Source organism: Eriocheir sinensis, chromosome 22 (genome assembly GCF_024679095.1).
Source record: "Eriocheir sinensis breed Jianghai 21 chromosome 22, ASM2467909v1, whole genome shotgun sequence".
In the NCBI taxonomy this organism is placed as follows: domain Eukaryota; kingdom Metazoa; phylum Arthropoda; class Malacostraca; order Decapoda; family Varunidae; genus Eriocheir; species Eriocheir sinensis.
In genome coordinates, this window is record NC_066530.1 from 1,150,170 (window position 1) to 1,162,665 (window position 12,496).

General features: G+C 41.7%; 1 protein-coding gene and 1 long non-coding RNA gene across 2 annotated transcripts; one reads left to right on the forward strand and one right to left on the reverse strand.

Annotated features, from left to right (window-relative positions):
- Positions 1-874: 874 nt before the first annotated feature.
- On the reverse strand, positions 875-6,762 carry LOC127001903 (uncharacterized). The gene is made up of 2 exons (XR_007755532.1): positions 6,346-6,762; positions 875-2,339 (listed from the first exon to the last, which is right to left on the reverse strand). It is a non-coding gene; the product is annotated as an uncharacterized LOC127001903 (long non-coding RNA).
- Positions 6,763-7,359: 597 nt separating this feature from the next.
- LOC127001900 (gastrula zinc finger protein XlCGF7.1-like) lies at positions 7,360-11,294 on the forward strand. Its single transcript, XM_050867134.1, has 2 exons — positions 7,360-7,855; positions 9,037-11,294. Exon 2 carries the CDS (start codon positions 9,147-9,149, stop codon positions 10,050-10,052), a length of 906 nt encoding a protein of 301 aa, XP_050723091.1. The 5' UTR covers positions 7,360-7,855; positions 9,037-9,146; the 3' UTR covers positions 10,053-11,294.
- The last annotated feature ends 1,202 nt before the right edge of the window (positions 11,295-12,496 follow it).

The following is a 12,496-nucleotide window of genomic DNA, read 5'->3' on the forward strand; positions in this document are numbered from 1 at the left end:
CAGAGACCCAGAGACTAGCCGACAGTGTCTGCCTAATAAAGTAATACTCGTAGGTAAAGTGGGGAGCATGCAGTATTGCTGCGCATTGCATCGGTGCTCATTTCTGCCTCCTTGACCCTTTGAGCCTGTGGTGGACTCGTCCGGATACCCACAATTTACCCTCCCCAAATTTCCCCAGGTACCCGTTTATTGACCAACTCGAAAGGAAGGATGAACAGGAGCAATAGCTGTGTGGGCTGCACGTGTGTGCTGAAGGCACCTAATCAGAATCGAACCGGTGTCCCGAGGGATGGCAGGTGGTCACAGAAACCACTCAGCTACGGAAGTGCAGGGGCTGGAGTGTAGAGAGAGAAATCCCATTTTAACTTTCACTTTGCCCGGGAATAGAACCCCAAATCTCTGGTCAACTGAGAAATTTCAGTTGCAAGCAGAGTGCCAAGTGCCCCCCCAAAAAAATTATTTTCTAGATCCACTACTGATTTGAGATCATTTTTATTACTATTATTATTATTGAGCTTCACTTTATTATTATTATTGAGATCAAGACACGGCATCAAAGAAAAAAAATATGTAGACCCCGAGTCCCCTCTATAAGCAGACAGATGAAAATAAGTGACAGTAAAATAGCAAATAAAAATGGGGGATAAATACGATTCCTAATGAGTTTACAGCTGGATGTTGACTTCTGTTTTAAACTTCAAAACTTTAAATCTCATTACATCGCTTTATAGTGTATAGCCTTTTTATAATACTGTGTCTAGAAGTAAGTGCACAGGTTTACACATATGTTATCATTATTTCCAGGCACAGAAACATTTATTTTGCTTATTACTTTGCCTTTAGCAACCTGTTCCAATTAAGATCAGAAACAAAACCATTTTTATCTATATATTTGGATTGTTGTACTTAGCTGTACATGGACTCATCTGCAGACTCTTAGTAATTTCTCTTAACTTTTTCCAGGTGGAGGAACTGGCTGCAAACTGCAATCCTGTTGACACACTCAACACAGGATCACAACAGCACCACAGATGACTTGGGGCAATGCTAGGGAGGCTGGCAAGGCACAATGGATGATGCTTGAAGGGAGAACAAGTGAGGCTGTACAGAGTTAAGAGGAATCTCGTGGCCAGACTGTATTACCCTCCTCAGAATAACTGACTGTACTAGGTGGTGTGGATGCAGGAGTGGATGTAATTATTGGGGTGGTCACTTGTTTTCTCTTAACTAATGGACAGACATGCTTGCTCTTCCTTTAAACTTGCATCCCCCTTATTCCAGTCTGCCCAGCAAAGCCTCAACTTTCACCTGGGTCTACTCTGCTCTGGCAGGCTGAACTGTGCCATCACTCATCCCTCAGCAGCTCAGTCCTCCTCCACACACATGTACAATCATCCAAGATTACGAAATAACTGCAGGATGTTTAGAAAAACTGACTTATCATTATTTTCATAACTCAGAAACTTGTATACCTCAAGATTTTTCTCGTTTTTGGTCAAACTTCCTGCAATTTCTTGAGTATTGTTCCCAGTTTAGTAATTTTAAATCTGTGATCAATTATCAAGGAAGTGCAGTTACAGACAAAACAAAAACAAAAATGCTTAAGACAATTTTTTTCCTAAATCACAAAGTTTGTGTATTTTTCGTCTTGTGATTAGATTAGTGATTATGGTTGTCATTTTTTCTGAACATCACTGGGGTTATTTCATAATCTCTGGTGAGAATGCACCATGCTCTCTGGGAGAGGACAGAGTTGGTGAGGGATGAGAGACATCATAGCTCATCAGCCTGCCAGGGCAAAGTGAGCAGACCTCGAATTCTATGGACAGGCTACAACAAGGGGAGGAAGCAAAACAGAAGCGTGAAGGTGAGTTTAGTGTCCTCTACGACTGGAGGTGTTGAATGAAAGGAAGTGTACTTTCAGCAGTGTGTGTTACAGAAATTATACCCAATCATGTTACCAAATTATATCACTATACAGTATAATCATATACAAAGAAACAAGTACATTAAGAGCAAGAAAAAAAAAAAAAATTTAAAACCATAGTTGGGAGTGTCTGAACTCTTTCACTTGCCCTTTTAGATAACCAGCTACACAGCCAATCACCAGGATGGGTCACTGTGTCCCCCCTCCCCCAGTACCTAAAGGCAGCTGGAGGAAGGTTGTGTAGCCAATCACCAGGATGGGTCACTGTGTCCCCCTCCTCCAGTACCTAAAGGCAGCTGGAGGAAGGTTGTGTTGGCTCCTTTGTGCTCTTCTTTGGATCCTCTCGGTAAATATTCTTCTGAACTAGTTTCTTCATTCCACACATCCTCTTCAGTCATCCCCTCTGTCATACCTGCAAGAGAGGCTTTGGTTAATTAAAGGCTCTTTCCTGAATGTCCAGCAAATTTTTTCAATGTTACTTAACCCATCAAAAAAAGTATGCAGTTAAGTACATCAGACTCAACAGTTCTTGAAATATATAAAGGTAAATGGCAAGGACTGTAGGAAGGGCACCAGCAATGTGTCCATCAGTTACTTCATAATAAGTTTGTGATCTTGATTGGATTCTTCATAAGAGGTGATGCTGGCTGCCTCCTCCCTCTCATCTCTTGTCACTACTACTACTGCTGCTACTACGACTACTACTACTACTACTACTGCTGCTACTACGACTACTACTACTACTGCTGCTACTACGACTACTACTACTACTGCTGCTACTACGACTACTACTACTACTACTGCTGCTACTACGACTACTACTACTACTGCTGCTACTACTACTACTACTACTGCTGCTACTACGACTACTACTACTACTACTGCTGCTACTACTACTACTACTACTACTACTACTGCTGCTACTACGACTACTACTGCTGCTACTACGACTACTACTACTACTACTGCTACTACGACTACTACTACTGTTGCTACTACAACTACTACTGTTGCTACTACAACTACTACTGTTGCTACTATTGCTACTACTGTTGCTACTACTGCCACTTTTGCTACTACTGCTACTGTTGCTACTACTGCTTCTACTACTACTACTACTACTACTACTACTACTACTACTGTTGGAACTACTACTACTACTACTGCTGCTACTACGACTACTACTGCTGCTACTACGACTACTACTGCTGCTACTACGACTACTACTGCTGCTACTACAACTACTACTGCTGCTACTACAACTACTACTGCTGCTACTACAACTACTACTGCTGCTACTACAACTACTACTGCTGCTACTACAACTACTACTGCTGCTACTACAACTACTACTGCTGCTACTACAACTACTACTGCTAATAATAATAATGATAAATAATAAACATACAAAACAAATAAAAGAAATTGCAAACATTATCATATATATATATATATATATATATATATATATATATATATATATATATATATATATATATATATATATATATATATATATATATATATATATATATATTATTTTAATCTCACCCCTAGAAACTTTATCTATACATTGTCATCAATTTACTTGAATATTAAATTATGCAAGCAAGAGTGTGACATAAGTATTTTCCTGGCAAGTGGGAAGTAATATGTAACTATTCCCAATCCTATAGTGTACCTTACAGTCAAAGAATAAGAATAAAAAAAATAAAAAAGGTACTCATACATTCATTCCTCCTATGGAAGCTGAGGCAAATGGGTGTGTTGCTAATATTAGGAGTAGTTTTAGTCAAAGTCATGCACTGACAGTATTGAATGCCATAAGAGGGGCAGGAAGGGCAAGTGAAATTGTGCATTGCTATTACATAGTCATGAGCCACAATGAATATCAGTAATTAAAATGGGACGGGAAGGAGGAGGAGTTGTATGGAAAAGCAGTGGTAAGAGATGATGATTATAATAAACTGCAGGGAGATTTAAACGAGATACATGAATTGAGTTAAAAAAATGGGAAATGGAGTTTAACAAAAAGAATTGTCACAATGAAAATGGGAAAAAGTAAAAATAGATCATGTGGAGTGTATAGAACAAGAGGAAAGTTTTGTTTAGTCGGCGTAACATCTGTGGTCATATGCTGGAGAGAGACAGAAGGGGAAGGAATTATAGAAGGGAACCCCAGGAGACGGGACACAACCCCTGATTAATACCTAGTACCCATTCACTGCTGGGTGGACAGGACAGGTCGTTGAAGCATACAAGCACGGGCCGAGGTCTCTGTACTTGTTAAGTTAATTTATAATTACTCTCACATGATCACTTTTACCTCTCCTTCACTTGCCTTCCCCTAACAGGCTCAGCTGCTGCTAACAACCTGGTCAGTATAGCTGCTGTAGGCAGACACACTTCTGAAGTGAATCTTCATGTGCATGGCAATGTCTTTCTTTATCTTGAAGTGCTTACCACAAACATATCACACTTGAACTCTCTATGGCCATAGTGCCTGAAGATGTGTTGATTAAGTGCCTCCTTCAAACTGAATCTCTTCCTGCACTCTTCACACTCATGACCTTTTACACCAGTGTGTATAAGGGTGTGTCTATCAAGGGTAGTTTTGTTGATGAATTTTTTCCCACATTCCCTACACTCGTAGTTTTTTACACCAGTGTGTGCAAGAGTGTGTGTATCAAAGTGACTCTCTGGATGAACTTTTTCCCACATTCCTTACATTCATAGTTTTTTACACCAGTGTGTGTAAGGGTGTGATATTTGAGGCTACCTTTTGAGGTGAATCCTTTTCCACACTCCAGACAAACAAACTTCCTCTCTCCTTTGTATGCCGATAAATGTGATAAAAGAAATAACCTGCACCCCTTGTATGCCGATAAATGTGATAAAAGAGATAACCTGCACCTCTTGTATGTCAGTAAATGTGATAAAAGAGATAACCTGAACCCCTTGGATGCCGGTAAATGTGATAAAAGAGATAACCTGCACCCCTTGTATGTCAGTAGATATGATAAGAGAGATAACCTGAACCCCTTGTATGTCAGTAAATGTGATAAAAGAGATAACCTGAACCCCTTGGATGCCGGTAAATGTGATAAAAGAGATAACCTGCACCCCTTGTATGTCGGTAAATGTGATAAATGAGATAACCTGCACCCCTTGTATGTCGGTAAATGTGATAAAATAGATAACCTGCACCTCTTGTATGTCGGTAAATGTGATAAATGAGATAACCTGCACCCCTTGTATGTCGGTAAATGTGATAAATGAGATAACCTGCACCCCTTGTATGTCGGTAAATGTGATAAATGAGATAACCTGCACCCCTTGTATGACAAGCAGTTGACAATAGACATAGTACCGTAATATATACAAAAGTCAGAAAGAAAAGTGTGAGGCTGCAAGAACCGTAGAGAGAATACTTATTTGAAAATAACCACATTGAAGGAAAATTGACATCACAAATTTTGGATGATCAGAGAAAAACGAAGGAAAGAAAAAGAGGGAAACAACAGATCCAGACAGTGATGAGCTACATCGGGGAGTGCCGTTACGAAGGAACATCTCTATCAGGCCAGTGCCTGAAGACGTGTTGATTGAGTTATTGCTGCACACTGAATCTCTTCCCGCACTCTTCATACTCATGACTTTTTATACCAGTGTGTATGTGTGTTTTTTCTCACATTCCTTACTCAGTTTTTTATACCATTGTCTGATTGATTGACTGATAGTTTATTATTGCAAGTAAAACAACAGGAGAAGGGAGGAGCATGCCATCCCAACCCCCAGGCAGTACAGAGTGTGATTATATAACAAAGGATACATGTGTAAGTAGCACCAGGAAACTAAAAAGATACAGTGGTAGGGGACAAGTGCTAAAAAAATAAAGGCCTTGATTTAGTCAGGGGAGTAGACATAAGGGACTGTACATATGGACTACAATCTAGGGGCAAATGCAGGATACTCACTAAGCACAGCTGAAAGAACATTATTGTTAATGATTTCCCACATTCCTTACATGCATGTTTTTTACACCAGTGTGTGTGAGGGTGTGTCTATAAAGGGCACTCTGTGTTTTTCCATATTCCTTACATTCACAGTTCTTAATCAGTACACAGGTACTCTAAACACGACAACCAAACTCTACTTATAACTACTTAACGATATAAACCATTGAAAACACCTTAAAAAATAAGTACAAATAAATTAAGGTAGGTATAACAATACAACTAAATTTCCTAGCCTGTTAATCAGCCACTCAACCGCCGCGTAAAAATCAGAGGAATACCGAGGAAATTACACCCAAAACAATCCATTAATCCATTCAACCACCTGGTAATATAATTGACTGATTGATGTTTTCATGCAAAGTTAATAGTAAGAATAATGAGAATACTAAGAAGTATCACCTTAATCCTGTTTGAAGCGGCGGTCTTGCGGGTCAGAGAGCGTCGGTCTTGAATATTCGGAGCCGGGGCGAGACGATTCGAACCCCAGAGGCGGTGCGTGACGTCAGAAAACCACAACCTTAAAAATATCAAAATAAAATGGAAGAAAAGTGACCTTATATAAACAGGGATAAAGGCTGTCAAGAGGGAAGATTGATAGATGCAAACCAATGAAAATAAGTACTGTCCTAATGGATGATACAAGGAGCTATAACGAGCCCTTTCAACTACCTATAGTAAAAATCATGATCAGTACTTCAGATATATCGCTTTAATATTGATAAAAGCAAACTTGTTGCCATACTAACACTGCCCAATGCATACATCAGTTATGAAGAGAATGATAATGGTAATACTATACGTCCTTTTAGGCTTTTAATTACCTTAAGGCTGCTGGGTCACGCGCGCACTACGACACTCCTCCTCCGTGTCTCAAGATGAAGTGCTCGCGCGCGCGGTCTCGATCAGCATTGCAAGGTGAGTATTATCGTACATCTTGTGCCGTAATTATCGTATTTCGGCCTAGATTGTCGTATTGATTTGTAAAACCAATATTTGCGGTACGAATATGTCAAGTAGTTCACATTTAGTATTGTAAGTGTTAAGTATGTCCCCCCACCCCTTCCGTCTGTTAGACTTCCGCATTCCGTTACATATTTTTGTTAGCAAAAAATGTTTATTTAACTGTGAGTGTTTATTTCACTATGAATATGTTTATTTCACGGTGAGTGTATATTTCACTGTGAATATGTTTATTTCACTATGATCACCATTGTGGCACCTTGTCCCATTTAAGACTGGTAGCTATATAGCCTACTGTAGTCTGTCTCAATTAAATTTTGATCAGTCTGTTTGATTTTGTTTCAGTGCCATTCAAAATCTGTCACAAAAGATTATTGATTATATTAAAAGATGTAACAATAATAGATGCAAGTAAGACAATTTTGACTGGTTTAGTACGATATTTTGGGCAAATTCACCCGCTGGCAACCCTCGACACCCTCCCTCAGCCAGTCAAGTCAGCCCCAACAACACGTACTGCTCCAAGCCCTCAAGTGTACACTGTACACAGACCTTCCTGCAGAAGTCGGGACAACTCGTCAGGGTCTAATCCCTACCCACAGCCTAACTAGCCCCCTAAAACACCCCAGAAGACCTGCCGGGCAGCGACACCCTCAGCCCCAACACTGCTTTCCAAGTGTACACAGCCCTTACTGTCGGGACAACTCAACAGGGTCTAATCCCTACCCACAGCCTAACTAGCCCCCTAAAACACTCCAGAGGAAGAAGTATATATCTACAGAGGCAACCAGACTCCTAAAACTTTGCCAGGACAACGTGCTGAGGCTGCCGCCGCAAAGGTTGGGGCCGCCTTCCTCAGCAAGACAGGCCGCCCACCACGCCGGTGTGTGGAGGGAAAGAGAACAAGGAAGGAACGAGGACAACAGCAACACACTAAACTGCCACAAAGGTTGGTTTCTCATCAAGACAGCAGGCCGGTAATGGTGAACTGTCAAAGCATAGAATTCAAGTTCTGTACTAGAGTGCATCTGAGGCTGCCTCCAGGATACAGGGCCTTGGTGCTGCCACCGCTCTGAGCCAACAACTGCACACAATTTACTTCTACTCGATTTCCTGACACTACTATTTGACATGGAGAAAAACTGAAATCTGGTAGAGTGAAATGTGTGTAATCATCTTACCTGAATGACCTTTCCTTATGAGCCATGCTTAATTAAGCAAACTGTCAGGCAAAGAACCGAAAGGTCTCACCAATCAATTCGCCAGCCTATTCAAGCTCATCAAACAACAGAACATAATCCAATAAGACATAGGCACCATGGCCGTGTATCTCGGAGACAGCCTCAGATGCACTCGTCTATAACTTAAACTCTCTGGAAAGTAACTACAGCTTTGAGTTGAGTGGCCACATGTGGCGCTGCCTGTATAGCCAATATGGTCCATTGTGGAGAGTCACTCCGCGCCTCCAAAATACAATATTACACCTCCACATTATAGTTAAGGGACGATATACGTGTCCCTCAACCATATGAAGGCACAATTACTTAAAAGTAAAGAAAAGGCCTAATCCCCTTCCCCTAATGATCTTGGGGGACCTGTGGGAAATCTTTTTTTGGTGGGGGAGCATATTTAAACTACCCCAACCAAACTTTACATAACCTAACCCCTAATGGTGGGGCTTCGCCCCCCTTGACTCCCCTAACTAGGGGGTTCCCCCCACATAACGCCTTCCATTTATGAACGAAAACAGATACAATCACTTATTGGCATCCATCAAAATGGCGCTGCCCCACAGCACCGCCATCGGGGGATTTATTTAGAAAATGTATATTTTCACTGTAAGTAGAGCACAGAAATGCTTCATTTCAGGTAGACAGCATCATTGCAATACCTGCTTCTACCCCACAATTTCCCTGGTCTTCATAGCCCTCCCCACTACCAGGTGTTTTAAGTTTGTTGAAGTGGAGAGGAGTGATATCTGTTATTTCTTATCATCACATGTAGACACAGTACATGTATGATGCGCTGATAAAACTAGAGAAGTGCAACAGTATGTGAGACTTTGGAAAAGTTATTATTCTTGTGGGGGCAATAGGGAGGCGCGTAATGAATCTCCATATTTACCAACAGGCTGCCCACCACGCTGGTGTGTGGAGAAAAAGAGAACAAGGAAGGAATGAGGACAACAGCAACACACTCAGCAACCGCAAAGGTTGGGGCTGCCACACCTGGACAGCAGCATGAGTGGCCAGGACAAGCAGGAGCAGACTGTTGCAGGGGGCAGGAGGCTTAGTGGTAATCAGGTCAAGCAATTTGTTGCTGGCAACTTCAGCAACAAAGGAGAGATGAAGTTTGAGTGTCTGGAGTGTGGAAAAGGATTCGCTTCAAAGAATGGCCTCAGATATCACACCTTTACACACACTGGTGTAAAGAACCATAAATGTAAGGAATGTGGGAAAAAATTCAGCCAGAAGAGTAACCTTGCTACACATACCCTTAGACACACTGGTGTAAAGAACTATGAATGTAAGGAATGTGGGAAAGGATTCATCCAGAAGCTTTACCTTGATCGACACACCCTTACTCACACTTGTGTAAAAAACTATGAATGTAAGGAATGTGGAAAAAAATTCAGCCAGAAGGGTCACCTTAATACACACACCCTTACACACACTGGTGTAAAAAACTATGAATGTAAGGAATGTTTGAAAAAATTCAGCCATAAGAGTGCCCTTAACAGACACACCCTTACACACACTGGTGTAAGGAAGTATGAATGTAAGGAATGTGGGAAAAAATTCAGCCGGAAGAGTACCCTTGATGAACACACCACTACACACGCTGGTGTAAAGAACTATGAATGTCAGGAATGTGGGAAAAAATTTAGCCAGAAGAGTTACCTTAATCTACACACCCTTACACACACTGGTGTAAAAGGTCATGAGTGTGAAGAGTGCGGGAAGAGATTCAGTGTCAAGTCAACACTCAATGAACATGTCTTCAGGCACTATAGCCTTAGAGAGTTCAAGTGTGATGTTTGTGGAAAGTTCTTTAAGGCAAAGAAAGACATTGCTCAACACATGAAGATCCACTTCAGAAGTGTCTCTACCAACAGTAATAATAACCAGGTTGTTAGCAGCAGCTGAGCATGATATGGAAAGGGAAGTGAAGGAGAAGTAAAAGTGATCTTGTAAGATAAAGAAGAAAGGTTTGCCTGTCAGTGTTGACATAGAAAAATTCAACGTACCTAAAGACTATTGGCTTCCTCAAGTCCTGCAGGATCACTTCATAACCAAATTGTCTGCCTATCCATGTACCAAGGCTGTCCATGTGTTTTGTGATGGGTCTGTTAATGGCAGCAGGACTGGCTGTGGATTATTTATTAGACTTTACCTTCCCCACTGAATACACTGACTCTTGAGGTTTCCAAGAGGCTTCCTGACCATCTGTCTTCCACAAGGGCAGAACTCTGTGCCATTCTTGAGGCCCTCTTTATTACTGTAGCCTTAGGGAAAACTGTGTAGCCTACCTGTTTGTTGACAGTCAGTGTGCCTTGTATGCACTCCTGTCTTCCTCTCCCTCTGACTGTGACAGAGTCAATAAGTGCCTCGGTGCCCTTAGCCTGCTAGAGCGCAGTGGTGATTATGCACATTTCATCTGGGTGCCCTCACATGTTGGGTTACCCCACAATGAAGAAGCAGACATACTTGCTCGTCTTGCCTCTGATGGTCTCACTGTACACTGTGTTAGGTGTTGAATACACTTAGAATTGTGTTAAGAGTAGACTTAGATCTCTTGTCAGTGACTCACCTCTCAGCTTGTCTTGCGATGTCATGACGGCAGTGCCTTTAGCATTCACTATGCCTAAGTATTGAGTCTCTGTACCCACACTTATGGCAGACACAGTGCATCCTATGGTCTTGTGGTGATGCGTCTGAGACTGGGCTATGGGTATTACTGGGAGGGCAGTGGGGCTGCCCCTGTGCCTTGCAGTTTGTGCCAGGGCAGGGGGTCAAACACTCCATCGGTATGTCCTGCAACGTCCCTCTAATAGCTATTATTGCTCACAGGGCCACTGGGACCTGCCTGAGCTGGTTCATTAACAATAATGTTCTTTCATGTGTTTTAAGAGAGTATCCTGCAGTTGCCCCTAGATTGTAGTTCTGGGTGCAGTCCCTTGTGTCTGCCCCCTTGATCTCGTCATGGCTACCATTTATTTTTAACATAGCACTTGTTCCCTATCATTATACCTGTTTAGTTCCATGGTGCTGCCAACGGATGTGTCGAGTTGTACAATCACACTATGTATTGCCTGAGGGTTGGGATGGCAAGTTCCTCCCTTCTCCTTTGTTGTGTAACTTTGCAACAATAAACCAACAATCAATCAATTTCCATCTAAAATTGACCTATCTTTTGACCACTCATTTCTACTTTCTTTATAGGAACAGTGATTGGCTTTAACTTATATATTTATTTTGTCCTTATAGAATCCCTTAGGGGCCTTGAGCTTCTTTCTTTACTGTAAAAAGGAAAAGAAAATATAACAGTGGAAACAAACAAATGGGCAGAAATGAGAAATGTGAAAAAAATATCAAAATAGGATAAAGTGAAGAAAAGAGGCCAGTGTAGGGGGAAGTATACAAGTGTGAAGAAGAACCAAGGAGGACCTAAAAAGCAGCAGATGGAAGGGAGATGAAGGAACAGTCGAAAGGAGAAGGAACCGGTCAAAAAAAGAAAGCCTGTAACCCCTTGACAATAACCGGCCACAAGAGGAGGCTTACATCAACCCCATGCACGGTTGTCTGACCTCTGTGAACCCTGGTGAGCCGCTTGACCTATGACCTCTCGTATTATTGCCTTAATATGCCTCCCTCTCTGTCATCTAAGGAGGGAAATGAAGAAAGGAGATAAATACCGCCTCTACCTTTCCTCTATTTTTTTCTTTCCCTTCCTTAACTCCTTTCATTCCTTTTATTTTCTTTTATTTGCTTTCCCTTCCTTCCGTTTTCCTAACTCGATCTCCTTTCCTTTCATTACGTTTATTTGCTTTCCCTTTCCTTCATTTACTTTCCTCTCCAGCGAGGTTTAATTGCCATTTTTCTGTACCAAACGAGGAAATACAGATGAAGGAAGATTGTCCCAGAGTTTACAGCGTGAGGATGAAAAAAGAGTGAATGCTGGTTAACCCTTGCATATAAGGGGGTTGGACACAGTCTAGGAGAGGCATGAGTGAGAAAGTCGGTGTGCGGGGGGGCGGGGGGGGGGAGCAAGTTCAGTTACAAGTCAGAGAAGAGCAGTCAGTGGAAATATCGATAGAAGAGAGAGAGGCAATTTAAGAGGGTTAAGGGAGGGAGAGATCAGTATGAGGAGGAGGAGAGCTGATGGGAGAGAGCCTCCTGCTCTCCAAGAGGGTACATGGCATAATATCAGAGTTGTAATTGTCACTATCATGTTTATACCAAAAAATCTGCGTGCTGTACATTATTCTTGTCGTTGTAATGAACACTGTTGGCGAAATAAGAGCATTCATCGATATATCCTACAATTAACACTCCATCACGTGGTTAATCGGAATGCATCAGTGCGGGCT

Bases quoted from the DNA above. Each gene is read 5' to 3' on its own strand.
- LOC127001900 (XM_050867134.1), top strand. From the start codon at position 9,147: ATGAGTGGCCAGGACAAGCAGGAGCAGACTGTTGCAGGGGGCAGGAGG.